Raw genomic sequence first — 24125 nt, forward strand, 5'->3', positions numbered from 1 at the left:
CATGCTTCTACTGTTGCCTCCTCCTCTTCCAGTTTTCTCCTCGCGCGCTTTTCTTTGACCAACCACTGTGCTCCACGTGCGCTGTGCTCATTTCTCGATTACGAGGTATAACAACGCTGAGGCAAGCCGACACTCAACACGGAAGCGGGCGCCTAAAGTGCCGACCACTGACATGCGTCGGCACGTTGCGGTACGCACCAATGCGTCGAATGCGTTAAAAGCGTCAGTAACGCAGAGGGTGATGATTCAAAACGCGCGGAGATTTTGGCGACTAGCGATTCTAGAATACCAGCGACGCGTTGCCGGCATCGACCAATCAGAGGCCGCGATGCGTATGACTGCCAATTTGAAGACGCGGACACCAATGATGATTCGAGTTCGTTGGACGCACGAAGCGCGCGACAGGCCGGCAACGACATGACCGACGACTTTGGGTGGTGACAGTGCGACGGCAATTTGTGCGGAGTTCGAACGATGCTGGCAAATCCAACCTTCTGTCTGTCATTACACCGATCTAAATGCGATCGTCTATTAAAACATCACACCGATTCATGAGAGTAGCCATGCCTGTGCTTGTATGTATATATTGTAGTGCTCGAAATGAATGGAAACATGTTTTCGAAGTCCGAGGTCTGGATAACCATACTCGCCTACCACCGATGTTTACATTACACGTCACGTAGGCCTAGCACGTTCATCGAGTTCGTAACTGGCCGGTGAACGAGCCCAACTAACCCCCGTATTCAGAAATGCGGCTTGACTCGAACTTGACTTGCGGCCGCCTCAAGTCGGCGCCAACGCGCATCATAAACCTCCCTTGACTTGAAGCGCCTCCTCGCGGCGGACTTCACTTGATCAAGTACGCGAAAACTTCAAGACAGGGCCAGCGCTACCTTGAAGTGGGCTTGACAGGTTGAGGAGCCATGGCGGCTTATAGGAGCGACGTTGCCAGAAGAATCAGCGCTTACGAATTTGCGTGTAGAGCATGTGATGTCGTCTTCGGTGATGCATTTTACATGCAAACTGTGCCACGGCCATGGATGCGCGACAGATTGAACCCGATGGAGCTGTACGACGACGAGGAGTTTCTCACGCGCTATCGCTTCACGAAGCAAACAGTTCGTGAGCTGCTCGCCTTTGTGCCACTTGAAGCGAGCGGCGACAACCGAGGATTGCCGCTGACACCCATGCAGCAGCTGCTTGTGGCACTGAGATTTTACGGCGCCGGAACCTTTCAAATTGTGAGCGGAGACTTGGTCAATGTGTCCCAGCCCACGGTGTGCCGCACGGTGAAACGAGTGACGCGCCTTCTTGCAAGGCACCTGTTCCGAGCAGTCGTCCGCTTCCCAGATGCCTCACAGCTGTCAGGTGTGATGCGAGATTTTTACGAGATCGCCCACTTCCCCGGGGTGACGGGCTGCATCGACGGCACACATGTACGCATAAAGAGTCCCGGAAGCGATGACGCAGAAGTTTACCGCAACCGCAAAGGAGTGTTTTCTATTAACGTTCAGGTAAGCCCTTTCTCACCATGTGTAGGGATCGTACGTAAGCGATTAGTTTTGCAGAAACGTAGAAGCAGCGGTAAAAGTCATATTACAATTCTCGCATGCTGTTTTAAGTAACTGTGTTACGCGCGTCATATTCGTTCACACGCTATATTTGACGGAGAGACGGTACGAGTGCCGCTGTTTAGTCGAATGTGTGGTCTCAACTGTAGCGCTGCGGCAGGGACGAGCTTCGCTTGCTGATCACGAAGCAACTGATATGATGTGCGCGCGCACATATTTTTATTTCACAACGTAAGAAATGGGCTATCACACTTCTGTCCATAGTGACCACTACAAGCTGTGCAACAAATTCCGTATTTACATGTGCCGTGGCAAAAACAGGGCGGTGAATTATGGGCCACATGAAATTTTTAGTTAGTTGAAAATTTCTGCGAGATAGCCTTCAGTTGTTTTCAGATTTTTATCTTCCGTGTTGCTGGGAGGTAAAATGTACTGACAGTTGTTGCAACGACAACATTTCGTTCCTGCACTCATACTCTAGTTTTCTTTTTTTGCAGGCGGTTGCCGGACCAATGCTGCAATTCTTCAACGTTGTAGCGAGCTGGCCGGGGTCTGCCCATGACAGTCGCATATTTGACAATTCTAGAGTACGAGTTATGTACGAACAGCACCGTGTGCCTGGTCTGCTGCTTGGAGACATGGGCTATGCCTGCTCTCCTTTCTTGATGACCCCCCTTGCTGAGCCAGGTCCAGTCAACTCACCAGAAGGCAGGCAAGTAATGCCTAATCCTTTCAGGGGTGTATATGATAGGTAACACCTCTCCCCATAATAACATACTATGTTTTTGTAAAGCTATGCAATACACCTGAGGTGTATTAAAGTGAGTAGCTGTAATGCATAAGCAACACGTTCCTCTGGTATCTGTTGCTGCACCAAGAGCGCACAGATGGTGTTGCCTATATAGCGCGAGATTGTTACAGTTCCGTTCAATATAATGGTCGGTAATGAAATATGGCTGGGCAGAACGAATGCAAATCTAGGAAGGTGCTACATCGTTTGCAGGAAATGGAATGTATTTGTAACCATTCAATGTAGATCTGTGCTAACTACACAGAATAACAGCTTTGGAACAATATAATGTACAGTGTGTATTCGAAAACTAATTGCATTGTATTGTCATTCTATCAGGTACAACAAGGCGCACATCAAGACCCGCAACTCCATAGAAAGGGCCTTTGGAGTGTGGAAAAGGCGCTTTCCATGTTTGGACATGAAGCTGCAGCACAAGCCTCGTAATGCAGCTCGCATAATAACTGCTTGCGCTGCCCTGCACAACGTGGCCCTCCTACGAAGAGAACCCGAGCCACTCGGTCTCCATGTTCCCACCAGCCGATGCAGACGTACAGGAAGAAATACTTGCCAAGAGCACCTGCCCACTGTTAATGGTGTGGGGGACAATCTACCTGGCATGCGTGCACGGCAACTTCTTATCCAGAGAAGTTTCTCTTAAGATTGTTGTTTGAAATCCACCTCGTGTTTCTGAATAATAGGGGTGTGTGAACAGTGAATTTTGAGACTGAATCGAATGGAAATCTAGCAGAATCAAATTGAATGGCTTTGGAATAATGAAGAGGCATTAGCAGCATTAATATAAAACAATGCTCACATCCTAGTATAGTCGGAAAGGTTCTGTCATTACATAGCACATTATGAAGTGTTTATTAAAAGCACAAAGAGCATCAGGAGCAGACCAGTAGTTTCTTTGTATGCGCAGAACTCTTTAGAGTGTGCAAATGGTCACTGTATAGCCTGTAATGTATGGCTACCGAAGCAACGTAGCCTGTTCCACTACGCGAGTTCTCATGTTTTATGTCCATACTATGCCCGAGGGGTAAAAACTTACCGTGCTTTTGCTCCAATTTTGTTTAATTAGGTGCAGTTGATGTTTTGAAATATTCAAAAAGTTTCGAATATTCACACACCCCTAGTGAATAGTTGGGTAATGGGTTTATGGTTCTGTGTGTCGTGTGGCGTCTGTATGGCACTACAGACAGACGAAATGTAAAAAGACCATGTGTGCTAAAAACTCCGTTACTGATTAGACACGCAGCCTCAGGGTGTCATGCAGCTTTTATTCATTGCATTCAATTTTGCAAGCTCAACTTGCTTTTGAAGATTCAATATTTCTATTTTGAGCTTATGCTCTTCATTTCTTTTTTTCAAGTTGTCTGCATGCTCCTCTTGCATCAGACGCATTCGCAACTTTTGCTCCTCCCTGAGTAAAGCAATCCTGACTTCATTTTCGGAAGCCAAAGTTTTCTCTAGGAGTGCCATCCTGCTTCTGGGTGGCCTCTCGCTTGTAAATTCTCTGGCTCGTTCTGGCTCGTTCTCCTTGTTTGACTCGAGAAGCTCTGGCGCAGCTGTAGTGTGATCCACAATGGGTGAACTTGTAGCGTTCAAGTCATCCATTGATTGGTCGTGTTGTACTAGATGGCCAGGGCTCCTGTGCTCCTCTGAAAGGATCATTAGTTCAAAATCATACTCATCATGTGGCACACACTTTGCATCGCTGAATGTAAATGCCACAACAAATTGCTTTCGACATATTCAGCTGAGGGTTTTCAAAAAGCCTAAATGCCTTCTAAAGACATATGTAACTTCTCCGCACTGTACAACAAACAGGCTGAAGGTACCAATTGCACAGACATGTATACAGCATCAAAGCCTCAGAAAACACGATAAACTGGGAAGTGGTTCCTCCCACTTTCCTCACAGCAGATTGCCTTCAAGTTTCATGCTACAAAAACTTTGCAATGTGTTTCATGAAATAGTACTATACCATAATAGTCATATGTTGCTTCCACTTCTCCTGTTATCATCGGCTGCAGGAGCCGAACAACAGGCTCACTGTCGACGGGGGGGAGGTAGGTTGCGCCATCAGAGTCTTCTTCATTCGGTATTCTGGTGGCCATGTGGCCTGCCACAGCCCCAACCAAAGCCGACAGTGGTGTCATGCCTGCTGCAGCAGGTCCTCCTCCTAAAGAAATGCGCAACAGTTGTAACATTCTATGAAGTACATTTATGAAGTGCTTTGAGTGGGCCCGTGCACAATGCACATTGAATAAAAATTTTCAACATATTTGATTTTAAGCAGGTTGCTGAAACTGCTGTGACCCACTCTTTTACTCGCATCCTCTCCAGTATTGCATGCAAGGTATATTACAGTACTACATTGTGCCACATTTCATGTTCTCTAATCTTTGTATAAATGTGTTAATATTTTCTTAGTACATGTATTTTTGTTATCTGCATTGCCTTTCAGCGTATATTTAGAAGACCATGTGGTATTCCATAAAATGTCACTGCTGTATTGTGGATACAATACACAATGCTCATTGAGGCTGTTCTGAGTCTCGCCGAAATAGGGTGCAGCAAACTTCTATGCACATACGAACAAGTAGGCAGGCTGTTATAGTAATAGGGCATTTCAGGAGTTACAAAATGTGATTCAGTGCCAAATTTTGTGAACTGGAGCTTATGTGTATCTGATCATACTGAAATAAAGTACCCTGAGCGTGTCGAACTACTGCTAAGCTGTTTTTGCCAGCATACAATTATGTCGGGGTACCATTAAAAAGACGTTACTTTTCAGAGCAGTAGAATGAGCATAATTTGCTGTTTTAACAGCTCGCTTGTTGCATAACTACTTCTAGCCTAATGCCTGCGTTTAGCAAACCTAAGCTCTGTCTGCTCGTGTGTTACCCTACGCCCCATGTGACCCCCATTATGTGTTCCAGCATATGCACCACGCGAGAAGTGCTTGCGCATCACGTTCATCACTTTGAGGAAAAAGCTTTTGTACCGTGCACCATTTCGGCCAGCTGCAAATCTCAACTCTACACGAAGTACACGTGTAAGCAGTGCAGTACAAACGCGCGAAAACGTGGCAATGTTAATTTTTGTGACAACGTCGAAACGCGGAGACATAAATAACACGAACATACAGTACGACGCACTGTTCGTGTCACTTATACGTAGCGGTGTGTCGTTGTTTTCGCAGTCAATGACGCGAGCCTCGGCAAGCATGCAATCACCGAAGCCAATATACTGTCGACACCACACACACAGACACGCAGTTTGACAACACAATTCCAATGACCTACACAATGGTGCTAGTCTTCTACGTTCCATCATCAATAAAAGATCGCTTACCCGTCTTGTGAATTTTTCTTTTTTCTTCAGCATTCTCTTCTTTCCATTTCTGCTTCATGTTTCCCCAACATTTCTTCAGCTGCTTGGGGTCGCGAGGCGTGACACCATGCTGTGCATTGTATTCCACAGCGAGCTTCTTCCACGCCGCAGTTTTCGCGCTTAGGGATGCCACGTCCGTCTTTTTACATTCTAGAACTTTTTTATGATTGTTGACTAAGCTCAAAAGAAGCGACTTCTCCTCGGATGTGAAGCGCGGTGCCGGTTTTCTGGAGCCACACGGTGCGGTCGTCTCCTCCGACGCCATTTTAAAAGTGACCGTCGAGCGGCAGTGGATCGACTTGGATGGTTATGGCTGTTTTCGTGCGATTTTCTTTTATTTATTTCTTTTTTCTGCCAATGCCTCTCTGCAAACGGGCACCTAGCTTAACCTTTCAGGAAATCGTCGGTTCTACAGATATATGAAGTATTATTACTGTCATTCAATCTGGTAACCTCGCTCCCAGACACACCGCGGCGTAGCTTGGGCTTGACTTGACGAAGGAAGGCAGCGAGAACGTTTATGAAACGTGATCGCTGCCTTCAGCGTGTTCAAGTCGGGTGTAGTCTTGAGCAGGACTTGTTCAAGTCAAGGCGCAGCTTCAAGTTAAGGCGCATTTCTGAATACGGGGGTAAGACTCTTTGAAATTAATTTTCAGTTCCGTTTGCCGCTGATGTGATTTCAAATATGGCACTCGTGGCTACGTGTGCCATATTTGTGTATGCTGTGGTAAATGAACCGTGTGAAACTTCGGGTGCGGAACAGCGGCGTCTTTCGTGTGTGAGTTATGTAGTCTCGGGTGACTACAGTTTCACGGGCGAGCTCTGCACTGCTTCTACCGGAATAGATAACTTTCTAAAGCGGAAAACACTAGTAGACGAACAATGGGAAGTACACCTTCGGCCATACTGTCCGTTTCAGCTGACAGTTCCTTCTTCGAGTCGGCATGTGTAATTCACTTCAGTAGAAGTTCACAGTGCTCCTTCACTCACTTCTTCCTGGGGCAGGCGTGCTATGGGCTAGTTGAGGATAAATCACTTGTGCAGCACTCACCAAAGCTGATGCACTGAAATAAACGCGACACAGTGCTGCCATGTTTGAGTGTGTGTGTTTGTAGTGGAGCACTGCAATGAAATGATCTGTTTGCAATATGTGTATCATGTGTAGTGCATAGGACGACCTGCATCATGCAAGACGTATGCATGCAGCCGCGTATACCAGGCTTGCTTCAATGGCTGCTCGAGAAGCAACACATACTGAGTGAATGAAACTAATTTGCTTTTGATATCTTTTTTTGGCTTTGGGAGAAGCAGATGCTGTGAGTGCATTGCGAGGGAGGGGAAGAATGTTCGTCGCTGTGATACCACAAACTGTAGTCAGGAAAAAGACTAACTGAAAACCAAGTTTTAATGCATCTTCCAAAACTGTTTAAATAACAAGTTAACATTTCCACTGCAACATTGGGCCCATAGATAGCGTATGCGCTTGAAATAAATAGGTTATAGACTAGACGACTAGACCCGCAGTAACAAATTTTGTATTAGCACTGAAGGAAAGGCTGCCACTGGCGTCAGCCAGAACAAAACTGCTACGTGCTCAACATACTTCCTCGGAGCCACCGCTACCAAGACCGCTTACCATTCTGGGTGTAACAGTCAGCCCTTCTCTCGACTTTCCCGCACACGTCACCTGTATCTAACGCACTGTATCTAAGGCTCCTCGCATTCTGGGGTTTGTGTCCCGTGTCTCCCTTCCCTGTGGACCTGAGGTTTTCAAAGCATTGTACCCTCGTCTCATTCTACCACGGGTTGAGTACTACTCATCACTATGGTCCCCGTTGCAAACTTGCCTTGTTGACAAACTTGAGGTTGTTCACCGCGGCGCTACACGCACCCTCCAGTCCCGTCTTTTAGGTCGTCGCAAGCTGATGCGAGCCTACGAGGATCGACTCAAAGCCCTCAAGTGGCTCACCCTGCAATACCAGCGTACCATTGCACTAGTCCGTCTGCTCTTCAAGCTGCTCGTTGGCGCTCTGAACAGCATTCATCTTTCTTCTTCAGTCCGCCTGAAGAAGTGGTCAGGACAGCCTGAGCCCCATGACGTCTGTGCGGCCCGAAACCGCAACTCCATGCTTATGTTTGGCATACAGAGCTTCTCTCCACCTCCCTGGCCACTCAGACTCCCCTTCCTAGCGACTGGAGTGAATCGGCACTCCTGCGCTTCACGCACCCATCGACTGCCCAGTTCTTACCCTGTTACATGCTCAGCGAGTGAGCAAGCGTGTGTATTTGTGTTTGTGTGTGTAAGACAGATAGAGAGCGTGTCTTCTACACCCTGCGAGTTCGAGTTCTAGATGGCTGGCTATCACACGCTCTCGAGTACAAGCATGAGCATATTTTCTTAGCCTTGCGAACTGTCTACAGCGTCATCTTACCTCTAAGATTATTATTATTATTATTATTATTATTATTATTATTATTATTATTATTATTATTATTATTATTAGAAGAAGAAGAAGCAGAAGAAGATCACTACGACCACATTGAAGGTGTTGATGCCAGCATGACAAGTAATACAAAATGAGCGCCGCAGATGCAAGCCTTCTTGATGAAAATGGTGATCTTGTATCGAACAATGCTGATTCCTTTACAGAACATTTCTCTTCCTTGTAAATATGTAAACGATGCTTCAAGTAACCTTCCGTCTCAGCCTCGCAAAGTGTGTACGCTATCAGACAATGAAGGCCTTTTTTCGTGTGTATGAATATGAAACGCCTCAAACCTTCCTTTTCTTGTACTGCTGATGGCATTCCTCCCGCACTGCTTGACACGTATGGAAGCGTACTTGTCGCTGTTCTTACAAGCATATTCAATACTTCCTTAAAGTTTAGAACATTTTCTAGCACATGGAAAGTAGCGTGCATTCTACTCGGGCTGCGTCAAAAGTGTTTGAATCGGTATTGCTTTCCCTGGGGCCGTATTCTGTAGCGGTTCCTTTTGGAACCGGTTCCTTTTGGCTGTTGCCATTGGTCGGCGCTTTGTTGTCGTCATCCCTGGTGGGCGGGACGACAAATTTTGACGACGTCACACAGGTTGCCAATCATCTGGAAAGGAACTGGTTCCCTGCTAGGAGAGGAACCGCGGAGAAGTGGTTCGCTCGAGGGTCGCGCGCGGTGGCGAGATGATGTCGAGGGTTGCTGGGGCAACCGTGGCTGCCGGCTAGTCTCGCGCCAGCTGACGAGCCGGCACCTAGACGAGACGAGACAGAGACGGCAATGGCGGCTCCTTTGGTCGTGTTGCTGGCGAGCGCCGAAAGTCAACGACGCGACGAGAGGCAACGACGCGACGCGTTCGGCATGGCCGAATAAGAGTTTCGAAGGCATTTTAGCCTCTCCAAAGATATAGTGCAACGTCTTTGCGATGAGCTGGAAGGACATCTCGGACCTCAAAGATTTTGTGGTGTCGACACTACGATGAAAGTCTGTGCGCGCTGCGGTTTTATGCCACCGGGAGCTTTCAACAGTGCGTCGGGAATGAAGAAGCAATTGCACTGTCGCAGCCTTCGGTCAGCCGGATCATTACAGCCGTCGCCAAGGCCATTACGGTTGTGGGCAAAGAAAAAGGATGGGTTAGATTCCCATCCACGGCGCAACAGAAAGCCGCCGTCAAGGAAGGCTTTCTTAGCCGTGGAAAAATTCCAGGAGTTGTAGGATGTGTGGACGGGAGTCTAATAGCCATCGTTCGCCCTAAGAAGCTCGGCCCTGGCGAAACGGAATCGTACTGGAGCCGTAAAGGGTATTACGCCCTCAACTGCATGGTCGTGAGTATTGTTCATTAAAAAATATTTTCGATATGTGTTTGCGCGAGTGCACGTTGTAAAAAACTTCGTTTCGTTATTTTTCATCAATTGCCGGTAATACTTGCGTTCCTATTCGAGAAAGTAGCGTTTCTGTTGTATGTGTAATGACGACTTTGATCTTGGCAATAGAACACGGCCGCACTTTTTCAGTGCTCTCTAATCACAGTTGAATAGCCTTTTCGATGCTACAATGTAAGCACGTTACGCGCGACTTAAACCGGAATAGACGCCGTAGCAGTGAAGGAAGTCTTCGTCTGCAAGCGATCATAACAGAAGACGAGCCCTTGTGATTCTTATTCGACGTAAAACTAAAGCATTGTGGCCAACAGACTGTAAACGTGAAAAGGAGCATCCCATCAATGAAAATGGTGTGAAGGAGAATGAGAATGTGTGGACACCCATTTGCTCTAGCTGTTAATGCGGCACATGCTGCCAGTTCCGCGTTCTTTCGCTTGTAATAGGCACTTTGTCTGGGAAAAAAAAAAACACAGGCGGCACTCTTTAGCAGAATCTTGTACAATATGGACGGAAGAAACCAAAGGAATTATTTTGCACGTTGTGTTGTGACCGCACGCCATACATGAGCACATGTACACATGCCAACATTGCATTTGTAGGTTAAGATGACATTGTTATCATGCTGATGATTAGTTCAACTGCCTACTGCGTATGTTGATATCTCCTTTTCTGTAATTGTGTTGGCTGACTGAACAGTAACTGATTGGCAAGTAGTGTTGTAAGCAAAAGTTTGTGCCAGATATTTGTTGCAGTGGCATTGACACCTTCTCTTTGCTTTCCCTTACGAGGTGTGTGATGCAAAGCCGAATATCCTGGCAATTGACCCACAGTTTCCGGGATCGTGCCACGATTCTTTCGTTTGGAGGCATTCTGCATTTCGCCGCCGCCTCACTCGTGGCCTGTTACTTCACGGAGAAGTCTTGCTTGGTAAGTGCACCTAAATTAGCAGTGCTTCTTCCACATGTAAAACATACGCAGTCAAATAGTTTTGCATCCTAGCAAGCTTTAAGAAAGCGTGATTTGCTAGAAATGTGTTGTGAATGCAGCAGTACCTAATGAACCTGCAGCGACTATCGAGAGAAACATGTCTCTCTTAGAAGGCAGATATTTTTACCAGCATGTATACAACAGCTGACATGTTATTCTGTTTATTTACTTATTAATTTCAATACACTGAATGCCACGTGGAGCGTTACAGGCAGGGGCGTAATTCTACAGAACACGTCGAAATGGCAGTTTTCAAGTATGATGGAAAAGTGTTGGTGACAATGGACTCGGGTAGCTTGTTCCTGGTCACTGTCCTTGGAACGAAGGAATAAGCGTGTGCGTGAAACTTTCGGCATCGACGTTAGTGATCGGTGTAGTATATCTTGTAGAATAGTGCAAGTTGCGCTATTTTTCTTTGTGTCCCAATGTCTGCAAAATTTTTTGTGGCAGCGACATGTGGTGCTGGAGTGATTAGAAAGGATCAAACGCGTAGCTCGAGTTCGGGTACCTTCACGAGAAGAGGTACGAAAGGTAGAGTAAGGATCCCAGATACTGGCAGCATATTCGAGAGTAGACCTTAGAAGTGTTTTATAAGATAACACTTCTGAAGAGAGAAGAGCTAATTAGTTTTAGTGGAGGATGTACATTTAGGGAGGGGCAAATGGGATGAACGGAGCAGAAAACCACGAGTATGAAATAAATATTACATGTCCAACTTAACCCGAGAATGAGATTTGCAGCCAAGACAACAGGTGAAATTGGGCTTTTCTTTAAAATGAGTCGAACTTCCTTTACAACTTTCTGGGAAGGTCAATGTTTGATAGATATTGCAACAATAAATCCAAGACCCGCTGCTGTTGTAAAAGGGCCCTGGCGTAGACTGTGTTCTTGCATTGTGCCTTAATGTATCCACGTTCGTTCACTGACATGCAACACTTTACAGGGGACTCTGGGTACCCGCTGGAGTCATGGATCATGATTCCTGTGCCTGGTCACCCAAATCGCCTCACGGCAGAGGGGCGCTGTAATGAGGCACACGCATCAATGCGAAATGCCGTTGAGCGGTGCATAGGAGTCGTCAAGGGCCGCTTCCGATGCCTGCAGAGGTATCGGGTGCTCCACTACTCGCCTTAGAAAGCAGCCACTATTGTTGCAGCTTGTGCAGCGCTGCATAACCTCTGCCTTGCAGCAGGCGTGCCTCTGCCAGACAACCCAGATGACGACGGTGCACATGACGACAGCGCACAGGAGCCAGCCCAGGCACAAGGGCCCCTTAAAGTACAGGTGCCACCGCAGGCGCACCCTGTACAGCCTTCTCGAGCTTTGTTTCAAAGAGGCCGTGCGGTGCGTGAATCCATAGTGGGTGTGTTTCGGCTGCCCAGAAATTTGCGCATTGCCTACCTGCAAAGTGTGCGCCGGCGCATTCGCTGGCAAATAAGGCGGAGACATGTGCTGGTGTAACATGTTTTATTTTTATTTTCATGAAAGTAAATAGGCCGTACACTTCAACATAACACATTGCGTGTGCTCACATGTGGCTACGTACACGTGGCTACACATGTGGCTAATCGTACACACATGTAGCACGTACACATGTGGCTAATCATAGTATGCTGCATACTGCAGTAGTGAAAAGCACATGATTTGTCTATGTTGAGCATGACAGATACACATGCAGTGACAAATAACCATGTGCCATTATTTTACTCCTTTGCTTTGTTCACTGTGTTTTTGAATATTGTCTCGCCAGGGAATTTTCTTTAAATAAAGGTTATTTCCAAGGTGAATGGCAACCAATCTTGCGTTGTTGAATATTGCTTTGCAATGCCTATTTTACTGTGCAGTATGCATTGTTCCAAAGATGTCTGTTCATGTGTGACACGCAAGAACAGCATGAGTTACACAGCAACTGAAATGTCGTTCAGCAATCTGTATAGCACATATTGAAACGTATAGCAACAAACGAGACATTTCAAGCACTTATTGCAGCAGGATTTATTTAAATAGCAGACACTCATGCTTACTACTGCTTTGTTTAAACTCAAGAGTTGCTTCAACATTGCATTTCTTGCACGCATGATTTCACATAATGCTCGTAATTGCTGCTTAACAAGGTGCAACAATATAAACAAAATCATGACAATCAAACATTTCTTTATTTATTCATTTTATTCATTGGGTACCTGTTTCGCCATTCAGGCATTACAGCAGGGAGGGTACAACTCATATACATGAACACTCAAAATTACATTCATAAAGCATGGAAGAAATCATCATTTGAACAAATACAGACAGTGTCAGGTGGTAGAGTATTCCAGTCTCTTATAGTACGAACATAGAAAGAGTAGCGCAAAGCGTCGCTTTTAACCTTCTATTGCATGGCGTCCCATATTTGGCACATACCGGTTACCATTCTTTTTCGCGTGTGTGAGATTCCCAGTTGAGAATGTGATACCGTCAGAGTAAATCTCGTAGTTATGCGCACTTATTATGGGCAAGTGCTGCCATCTCTTGAGTGATACGCAAAACAGAGGTGAAGTAGATTTTGGGATGCGACGTGAAACTCGGAGGGGGCAAACACGAGCAATTCGTTTTTTTTTTCTCTGAAAAGTTCGACCGCAGAAACATAGAAAAATTATTTTGGCATATTTTTTGGCCTCGCCAATTCAAGGCAGTTACTAGTTTTCTCAATTTTGCCTGCAACTACAGCAGAGAAACCGAAATCGGTGTTTGCCATATTTGGCACAGTATGAACTTGAAATACAAAATATGGTAACGTACTGCCATCTGTTCAATAGCCCGAAGCTGCAGGTCACTCTATCACAAGATGTAATTTTGACGATCGGTACGGTGAGGGCGAATTGTCTACCAAACAGCCGCCTGAAAAGTGAAAAGGAACTGAAATGTAAAGGACGTGGTGCTTCAGAGGCACTCACAAGCGCGATGTTGACGTAGAGTTATCGTGTGTGCGTTGATACGATAACCGCGCCGTGACATTTCTGTCGAGCTTTGTTGGGAGAGATCCAGTCCAAAAGACTAAGCGCTGGTTTACCTCCGCCAGGGTGTTTCGCTAAATTGATTGCCCCAGCGTAGTAAAGGTCCATAACAGGCACATGGGTGGTGTCGACCTGCTGGACTCTCTGTTTGGACTTTACTGCACACAAATCAGATGTCGAAGAAATGGCACTTTCGAATGTTTACGCCTATGCTAGACTTATCGGTAGTAACAGCATGGGTATTGTACAGGAGGGTGCAGGAGCAGCTTAGGAGGAGACAAGTACTACCGCTGGCTCAATTAAAAGCAGAAATTGCAGAATGCCTTACCTCGCATAACAAGTGCCTACCCAACTAGTGACCAGGAAGGACTTCTAGTCAGGACATCGAATTCCATGTTCAAGTCAAAAAAGCACAGGGACCAGCGGCCGCAATGCCACCCAAAGACGACCGATCTGACCAAGTCAGCCACTGGCCAGAATTTGACGAGAAGAAACAAAGATGTAAGCGGCCACCTTGCACAAACAAGTCGTTGGTAAGATAGAGGAAGTGAAACATTCATCTGTGCCTGAACGCAGCAAACAACTGTTTCATTTCATTCCCCACATCGCACTAAAAAGACCACCGTCCGTGAAGCTTTGTTTTCCGCCCATGGCAGCAAGAGCGCACAGACACTTCATGGTGTGCCATATTTGGCACAAAGCTTTATCTTTATTATTACAGTCGTGTTTGTTCATTCAATCAATAATGAAAGCTGAAAAAATGACTTTCATAATTCATGCAATAGAGGGTCAAAAGGAATCTCACATATTTTTAATTTGTGATCTCGCCTTTTAGAAACATATGTGGGCGGCTGAAAATACAATTACCTGGCTATCCCCGTGTTAGAGTGGTATATGTTATGAAGAAATGTTAATCTGATATTTCGGCGACGGTGTTCAAGAAGATGGCAATTTAATGCTTTTTTGCTTTCTGTCATGCTAAGCATCCTGTGTCTTACCAGTACTTACGTACGGAGCAGAAACCTGGAGGCTTACGAAAAGGGTTCTACTTAAATTGAGGACGACGCAACGAGCTATGGAAAGAAGAATGATAGGTGTAACGTTAAGGGATAAGAAAAGAGCAGATTGGGTGAGGGAACAAACGCGCGTTAATGACATCTTAGTTGAAATCAAGAAAAAGAAATGGGCATGGGCAGGACATGTAATGAGGAGGGAAGATAACCGATGGTCATTAAGGGTTACGGACTGGATTCCGAGGGAAGGGAAGCGTAGCAGGGGGCGACAGAAAGTTAGGTGGGCAGATGAGATTAGGAAGTTTGGAGGGTCAACATGGCCACAATTAGTACATGACCGGGGTAGTTGGAGAAGTATGGGAGAGGCCTTTGCCCTGCAGTGGGCGTAATCAGGCTGATGATGATGATGATGAAGCATCCTGTCATAATTGCCAAGGACAAACCCAACTGCCCTGTTCTGCACTTTTTCTAGTTTATCTACAAGTTCTGTAGCATATGGATCCCAGCAAACACACGCATACTTCAGTGTACTGCGCACATGTGTGAAATACAGTTGCTCCCTAAGTTTCTGTGGCAAGCTACTAAAGTTACGTTTCAAAAAAATCTAATGCTCCGACAGCCTTGTTCCTAACATGAGTAACGTGTCTGTTCCACCTTATATCAGCAGAAAAAAATACATCTAAGTATTTATATTCTGACACTTGTTCAAGAGTAGCATTATTTATATTGTTACGATTGCTGTCGTATGAGCTCTTCCCGGCGGTAAAGGTGACGTGGACACTCTTTTTCTCATTCAGTGACATTTTCCATTTTTGACACCATGTGGCAATCAAATCCAAATCGTGTTGTAGTGCTTGTTGGTCAGATTCGCTGTTGATGACCCTATATACTATACAGTCATCTGCAAACATTCTAAATATTTATTTATTTATTTACATGTACCTTGCAGGCCTTCGAGAAGGTATAGTGTAAATGGGGAAATACGGTAACAGATTAGTATGGAATCGTGAAAGCAATAAACATCAGCATAATGAAAGGAGTACGCACAGAACATGGAAAATTATTACATTAGCAAATACAATACGTAGAGCAATAACAATAAATGGTAAACAACAACATAATAGCATAATAACATTGTAAACGTTTTTGCATGTTATACAGTAGTAAGTATTGTAAAGAAATTGGGACCACTGAAATTCTTTAACTTGTAGAAAAAATGCAAGAAAATTACAAAAGACATGACGTGTTTAGACGGTTGAAACGGCATATTGATCGTTTAGCAGATTGCGAAATGCAGTTTGGTTAGATTGGCATGCAATGGTATCTGGTAGTGCGTTCCATAAACGTACCGCACGGGGCAAAGTTGAAAAATTAAAAGCGTGTGTGTTGCCATAAATCGCGACAGCGCGTCGACTTGGCGTTGACCTATTGAAACCCATGCGCTGATGTTCACCTCTTCGTCGGGCTCGAAGAACGGCGGGCAGACTCCGATGGCGCTCGCCCTTCCAACTAGGGAGAGGATGCGCCCTCGCGATCCGGGCAGGCTGCCTCCTCCGGTTCCTCTGTGATTAACGCGTTTGTTAGAATATGGTGCGCAAAAGCTCCGTCAACGAGTGTGCTTACCTGCTTTCGGCGTGCAAGGCGGCTGCATCACGGCGGGCGTTATACACATCTTCCACACGCCGCGCCATTGGGCTGCAGTTTTCACTGCGGGGCCCTCAGCGTTCAGCAAGGCAGTCACTTGCTGTCAGAGCTCCTCCTTGCGCGCCGCCGTCAGCTGTTGACCCAGCACACACGACGCCTTCGCAAGGTAGGGGTGCTCTTCAACAAATGACACGAGTATATCGCGCTGCCTCGCTGAAACATGAGGACCCAGTTTCGGATTCGGCGCACAAACTGGCAAGTCCAAAACGTAAACAAAGCGAGGCAACTTGTTTGCATAACGTATGGCACATCACCTAGCGACTAAATAAGAAAACAACACAAATAAAATTACAACTCCCAGTAGCGGTCTGCGCCGCAAGCTCACATTTATTACTGAAAATATATTTGCAAGTGTTCTATACAAACCAATGTTTTTTTATCAAACCAGCAACATCCTTCAATTGCTATACCGTCCCCCAAGTACAAACAAAAATGATGACGTGATCTTCCGGCAGACAGCCGCTCGTTGATTGGTTCTCATCACGCCGCCCCGTTCCACTCTTTCTCCGAGTGACGTAATCCAGACGTAACAGCCAAAGCGAACCGGTTCCAAAAGGAACCGCTACAGAATGCGGCCCCTGCTTTCTGTTAGTGCTAAAACATTTTAATCGATGAACAGCATAGCTTTGTATGCCGACGACTTAAAGCTATTCAAGATTGTGAACATTGTTCACAAATGCACAGACCTCCAATATTAAATGGTGCAGTGCGAGATCGTATTGCTTCATAAGGTACTCTTGAATGCTTCCAAAGCTATGGTATGTACGCTGAAAACACACCATGTGCAATCTTCATACACACTTTGGGATGCCCTACTGTACAGGGTGGATGAACGCTCTTGGTGTCTATTTCGACAACACGTTAAGCTTCTCTTCACGCGTTAAATATGCACAGCGTGTCCTTCACGCTCTTGCAATTGTATGTCGTATAGTGCATGATTTCCACTCCCCTGTTCTGTTTCTGAGATTGCATTAATCTATGTGCCTTCCACTACTAGAGTATGCCTCTGTAGATTAAGGTACAATGTGCAATTCTGACCTTGTTGAACACGTCCAGAATAAATAGATATCTTCAATTTCCACTTTTGCCATTCTGGTCTCCATACTTGAGCCCTCTCAAATATACTTCAACTGATCCCTCTTGACTCAAGACATTAAATGAGGCCTTTTGTTCCAGTATAATGTAATTTATGACATTATAGATTCCCCAAACCTTCCTTGTCATGTGCAATTTCTCGTGCCGCAGCAGTAAGCAAGCAACATGCTGCATCCTCTCCCTTGCCTTGTTACATTAAAAACTTCCCTATATATGGCTTGACTCCGAAAAACATGTAATAATGATTGTTCTTATAATGACATATTGCAGAGTTCACTTCTTGTGTTTTGTATTTATGTAGATAATCATGCTGCATGATTAACTCGCTTTTAGTCTTCACTTCCTCGTTTTCTTTTTCCCTATTTGTCTCATTATCTTGCAATGCTTTGTCCACGACATTTGTGTTCTCTGTACATTTTGTCTCGCATATTGTTTTTCAAGCTCACCAGTGCAAAGGCTGTCTAGCTGTTCCTGGACATTATAATAAAGATTTAATTGGTTTGGTTATTACTATTATTATTATTATTATTATTATTATTAGTGTAGTATAAAGCGGTGTTTCTTTAAATATGTACAAGTAAATTATTTCAGTGCAGTAGCTTTCGTTTAATATTGTTAAAGTGTGAACTTTTTTAACGCATCAATTAAGAAAGTGCAATAAAACGCTATAAGCATGATCATAGGCAGTGTGCTATTAATTGCTTTTGATATTTAATAACCGTTGGGTACCGTGTCCGGTGTTGTGCAATAAAACAATATGACACATCAATTATTGCGTGCCTCACAGAACAAATTGAATATCTCTCTCAATCCAAACATCATATGAGGCCGAAAACAATAAACAAACTGGTATTTTTTTAACTTGTGTGTGTTGACTTGAAGTGCCTAAATTGTGAAAGGAACCTGTTTATATACCTTTTTTAATTATTTCGCAAATCAGGTGCCCCTGTACAATTGAATAAGTGCTTCAATAGTACGACTTGGCAAAGGGCAACGAAAGACACCTATTAAAACCCTCCCATCGTCAAGTATGTAGTATCCGACGGCATGTCATTACATTAATGTCGCGAAAGACAGACTTCACATGTTGAAACCTGTTACAGTAGAACGCGACCTTTGCACAGTGAAATTCTTTCGTGCTATACACTCAATGCCGCCCAATGTGAAGGCTTTCCGATGCGGTTCTGATGCTTCAAAAGAACCTAGAAGAATAAATGAGGTGCTCCATAGCCAAGATAACACAGAAACAAGAATCGGGAGGAGACAAGCTACGAATATGGTCGATAATAGCTGTTTTCGAAGTCCTCCTTTAATTTTTTTTTTCGTTGGCGCTGCTGGTGTTTCGATTCTTTTTTGCCCGTTTTCTCAGAACAAACTTCTCGTGTTTCATACACCGACAAGCATAATTATATTTTTAATAAAGCTTTATTCAATTATACGTTGCACACGTAATACTTACTTAGTTGGCTGCGGAATGAGGAGTGAAAAATGAAATTGTACGACATTGTTTTATATGTTAGGGTACCGTCGAGCAGGTGCTACAAAACGATGCTGTAGACAGACGGTGGCACAGGCAGCGGGCGCTGATGTCGACTTCAGAGGTAAAAAGAAATGATTGCGGCAGAAACTCGTTTCTTATATCTAAAGAGCTTACAGAGCACTAACCTATTCTTTCAAGCCCAGTTTACAACAGGCTCTTTTACGTCGCACTTGAATGGCTGAAATGGTGATGCAACAGTGTGCCACAGCCGAGGAGCGAGGCGCAAGAGCTTGTGTACCGTGGTAGCGCGTCCTTTTCCTCCAACCGAAACGAAATGACGCGTTGTCAGGGCGCGCCCCAGTGTGCAGACGCTTGCCAGTGCTTGAACCTTAAGAGCTGCACTCTACAGTGTAGAATGTGTTCCTATAGGCTGTTGAACATTACAACGCTTTCATAGAGGTTATCAATGCGGGCCGTTAAATTGCAACTGCAACCATTGGCAGAGAACAATGGCATATAGGGAGAACTTCGAATGGTTTCAGAATCAATACGTGTCTGGATGATAATTTATTTGTTCTTACTCAGAGTATTTAAGTAGCCAGAGAAGAAAGGAGACTGCTATATGTGGCTTTTCTAGATATTACAGGAGTGTATGACAACGTAGACGGCAACATGTTATGGGATATTCTGGAAGGGAAGGCCTAGGCAACGACTTTATGCAATAGTCGAAGCCTAGAAAAAACAGTCGAATGGGAATGTATGAGGACAGAGGAGAAAGTTGATGTCAACAAGCGACTGAGACAGGTGTGTACTTTATCCCCGCTGCTGTTTATGATGTACATGGTGAGAATGGTGAGGGCGCTAGGGCGAAGCAATATGGGGTTTAATATCTCTAGAAACGGGCGGGCACAGAAATAGAGCAGCAGCTTCGAGGTTTGTTTGATTGGGACGACATTTTCTTTGTACTTAACAAGCAAAGTGACATGTAACTTCTGGCTATCTGTGAACAGGATGGTTAGAATTTATTATTTCAATTTAGAGTTTAAACAATCAGGTTTTATGGTATTGAGTGAAAATAGTGAACAGAGAGTGTTAAAACGAGGCCAGGAAATACATCGGCAAAAAGAATGCAAACATAGGGGTCGACTACGGGGGGAGGGGCTGAGCCCCCCCTGGCTATGCCGAAGTCAATCCTCCCCCCCCCCCCCCTCCACCTAACGTATAATTTCCAGAGTTTTGTAAATTACGTCATTTGAGATTTCTTTTGACTTGCCTCGATCTTTTCACTAAACATGTTTGTGGCTAATAGCTTACTGTATCATCGTTGGCGCGGACGTGCACGGATTTTAATGCACACTTTGCTTTATTTCTGCAAATCGTGATTGGAAAGAAAGCGCATTAAATGTACCAGCGGCGGCTACCTCATCCATATATTCTTGCTTCAATATTGTTTTAAATGTCCACTGTAAACAGCATGCGCATACACAATACATTTAAATATAATCAATCGATAAAGCTTATTATATTTTTACAGAGAAGGAGGTTGACAATTAAGAATTATTTATAAAGGTATGGATAGCCTATGCCTAGAGAATGAACATGTTGCTGTATGTTCACCTCGCTTCAAACTGCCTTCCGTGCTTTTTTTGACCATGAAAAATACCTGTACACTTTAGTGACCCCTTCGGCGTCGTCTTTTATCAACGGCATGTGGAATGCACGCGAATGATATGTGTCTCATTATCGCTTCTAATTCCAGTAACGAAAGCTAACGACTTGTTAACACTGCTAATACTAATTTAAAACATTTATTAGGGATGGAAACACTGTCACTTGTATTCACAGGTCATATATACACGCACACACAGATATATATATATATATATATATATATATATATATATATATATATATATATATATATATATATATATATACAGATTGTCCCGTATAACTGCCATGCACCAAGATTAAAAAGAAAGCCATGCGTTACTCTAAGCAAACCTAGTGCATATTGTTTCCAGTACACTTGAGTAGTTGCCAGTAACCCTTTCATTACTCAAACTTAAGTAGGTAATTGTAATTAACTATCTTACTCGAGACGTGCTATCATAATTATAAAAGTCTCAATGAGGCATTTTTAGACAGAGCCAAGGAACATCTCACTGCGGCATTTTCAGCGACGCGCTAATCGCGTACAAAATTTTCCGACTGATCATAAATAAACCCTGCTAAAAATGTGAATACCACGTGACTGCGCTCTCACCCACTTCGTAAAGCAGTGCCCCCAAACAGGCTACTTCTCAGTTAGCCAGAAAAAAAATGAAGGAAATAAAGAAATAAATCAGCGCCGAAGCACTCCGTAGAGATGGTTAACCAGCGAAGCTGGAACGCGCGGTCCCAGTGTTTGTCACTGCGTAATCCTGACGGTTCATTAAGGCACGGCGTCGTACACTCTAAGAACAGTTTACACCCTTTGGCGTGCCCCTTCTGCCACACAACAATAATCGTCATCTGCATTGATGCGTTTCCTTTCTTGAAAACGCCGCGCCCGCTACTTTCCTGTCGGGAATGCAATAATGCTGATAACGCGCATGCCGTTCGTTACTGGAAAGTTTCGGACTCGCAGCGTTAAAGAAAGGAAACGCATCAAGGCAAGTGACGATTATTGTTGTGTGGCAGAATGGGCACTCCAAAGGGTGTAAACTCTTCTTAGAGGGTAGGCTGCGGGATCCTTGGTACGCAGTTGCTCCATGCACTCGGCTGCAAGAGCCTGTTCTTGGGCTCAGGCTGCAGCATCGAGACGGCGTGGACCAGCTCGTTCGCAGTTCTGCTCGCCGCGTTGCTGATCGAAAGCTGCTTCCTCCTAAGGAGTTCGAATGACGCGCGACCCACCCATTGCGAAGCCGGAGAGAAACTTCGGAGCGCCTGCCCGGCTGCGACGGAGATACTGGCGCAGCCAATCGCGCCTGTCTTTCGCTTGTTTTTCGTGCATTCCCATAAGTTTGCGCCTGAGGAGTTTTCGGTGCAAAGGCGACAGACGGGTGGACGGACGAATCGGCTAGCCCTATACAGCTTCGCTGTAAAACGTCGTGATCGAGCTAGTGCCTGATATGCCGTTCCTAGGCCGAAGTAATACGTCGCGTTTGGTGTTAGTTGGAAACATGCTGCGATAGCTGTGTGGTGCAGTGCGCAGCGGGACAGGAAACACAAGAAAAAACAAGGACAAGCCCTTAGTGACAACCGACATTTTGTTGTCGGATACAAGGTGTTATATATATATGTATACATATATATATATATATATATGTATATATATTGTCACGTGGTGGTGACGTTGAAAAACACAGTAGCAAAACTCTGAAAGACAAAACTAACTTTTATTGGGTGAACCTGTGCCCACAAGAACAGGCTGCACTTGTAACACAACGATAACGGGGACCACGGTTGGTGATCGTCGAAAAGCTGATCAGCGGGCCAACAGCGTCGGCTTTTATACAGCAGTCATCGAATGTTCCACACTAATCGTTCGGACCCGCGTGCCTTCCACAATGTTCTGCACCATTCGAGTCAACGCGATGAAATCAGATAACACTAGGTCCGGCGACAACATACAGCGGATAGAAGCATCGATAACTTTCCAGAAACTTCGGATACATGCAGGCGCGTCCCGCGCTGAGCGATAACATTTGTTAGACGGCGAAACGTGGTCGCCCGGTAAAGATAAGTACACGTGTCAATACCCCCCTCTTAAAAAGCATCGACCCGATGCTGAAAACAAACGAAAGTAATAAAGAAAAGCACTCGTGGCAAAGAAATAACAAAATATGAAGTTCATCGGCGTCCGTAAAAGGGTTTAAGGCGCACCACGTGGGCCACTTCAGATCGTGTGCGCGCAATGAAGACAATCCACGCTTAAATGCCTTAGGGACAGCCTCGGTGTGCCCTTCCTAATACTCGACTAGGCGTTTAGCTCCGGGTCTCCTCGTTGCTGTTCGGCGAAGTCTTCCGCGCTTATTATTCCAAGGGAGGCGTCGTCATCCTCGTCATCTTGCGGCGGCGGGTCAATGGGGGCGCGTGATAGTCAATCGGGATCTGAGTGTTTTCGTCCGGACTTGTAGGTTGCAGTGATGTCGTATTCTTGCCTGAGGCTCCAGCGTGCCAGCCGTCTTGAAGGATCGTTTAAGTTAGCTAGCCAACTCAACGCGTTATGGTCGCTGACCACTTCGAATAGCTTCCCATATAGGTAAGTGCGGAATTTTGCTCTAGCCCAAATGATGGCGAGGCATTCCTTTTCAGTCGTAGAATACTTGCCTTCCGCTTTTGACAGCGACCGGCTAGCGTAAGATATCCGTTGAAGTGCGTTTTTCCACGGGACTAGGACGGCACCGAGGCCTAGACTGCTGGCGTCAGTGTGGGTTTCGGTATCGGCGTTCTCGTCGAAGTGTGCAAGTACCGCCGGCGACTGCATGCGTCGTTTGAGTTCTTGAAACGCATCGGCCTGCGGCGTTTTCCACTTGAACTCGACATCACATTTGGTTAGATGCGTTAGCGACTCCGCGATGCGTGAAACGTACTTGACCAAGCGCCTGTAGTAGGCACACATGCCAAGGAATCTACGCACTGCCTTCTTATCGATGGGCTGCGGGAACTTTGCGATGGCAGCTGTCTTCTGCGGGTCGGGGCGGACTCCACATTTGCTGATGACGTGGCCTAGACACAGAAGCTCGCCGTAAGCGAAGCGGCACTTTTCCGGCTTGAGAGTAAGCCCTGATGACCTGATGGCCTCTAGTACTGTTGCAAGCCGTCAAAGGTGATCGTCGAAAGTTCCGGCTAAGACAACGGCGTCATCCAAGTAAACGAGACAGGTCTGCCACTTCAAACCTGCTAAAACCGTGTCCATCACGCGCTGGAACGTTGCAGGCGCCGAGCACAGTCCAAATGAACCTTGAACTCGTAGAGGCCGTCTGGGGTGATGAAGGCGGTCTTTTCGCGATCTCTTTCGTCGACTTCTATTTGCCAATAGCCAGACTTGAGGTTCATCGACGAGAAGTATTTAGCGTTGCACAGCTGATCCAATGCGTCGTCTATCCGTGGGAGAGGGTATACGTCCTTCTTCGGGTGATCTGGTTCAGACGTAAGGACAACAGGGGATGCCCACGGGCTTTTCGACGGCTGGATGATGTCGTCGCGCAGCATTTCGTCGACCTGGT

The 24125-nt window shown here is 45.5% G+C and overlaps 1 protein-coding gene across 1 annotated transcript; it reads left to right on the plus strand.

The window, feature by feature from the left end:
* The first annotated feature begins 749 nt into the window (after nt 1-749).
* LOC126518955 (putative nuclease HARBI1) lies at nt 750-4020 on the plus strand. Its single transcript, XM_072284302.1, has 3 exons — nt 750-1514; nt 2069-2283; nt 2701-4020. The coding sequence occupies exons 1-3, from the start codon at nt 924-926 to the stop codon at nt 3020-3022; spliced, it is 1128 nt and encodes a 375-aa protein (XP_072140403.1). The 5' UTR covers nt 750-923; the 3' UTR covers nt 3023-4020.
* The last annotated feature ends 20105 nt before the right edge of the window (nt 4021-24125 follow it).

This window comes from Dermacentor andersoni, chromosome 9 (genome assembly GCF_023375885.2).
Source record: "Dermacentor andersoni chromosome 9, qqDerAnde1_hic_scaffold, whole genome shotgun sequence".
NCBI lineage: Eukaryota > Metazoa > Arthropoda > Arachnida > Ixodida > Ixodidae > Dermacentor > Dermacentor andersoni.

Excerpts from the sequence above, each read along its gene's own strand:
- LOC126518955 (XM_072284302.1), top strand. The coding sequence starts at position 924 with ATGGCGGCTTATAGGAGCGACGTTGCCAGAAGAATCAGCGCTTACGAA. Across the intron at positions 1,515-2,068 it reads TGTTTTCTATTAACGTTCAG|GCGGTTGCCGGACCAATGCT; the intron begins GTAAGCCCTTTC and ends CTTTTTTTGCAG. Across the intron at positions 2,284-2,700 it reads GTCAACTCACCAGAAGGCAG|GTACAACAAGGCGCACATCA; the intron begins GCAAGTAATGCC and ends TCATTCTATCAG.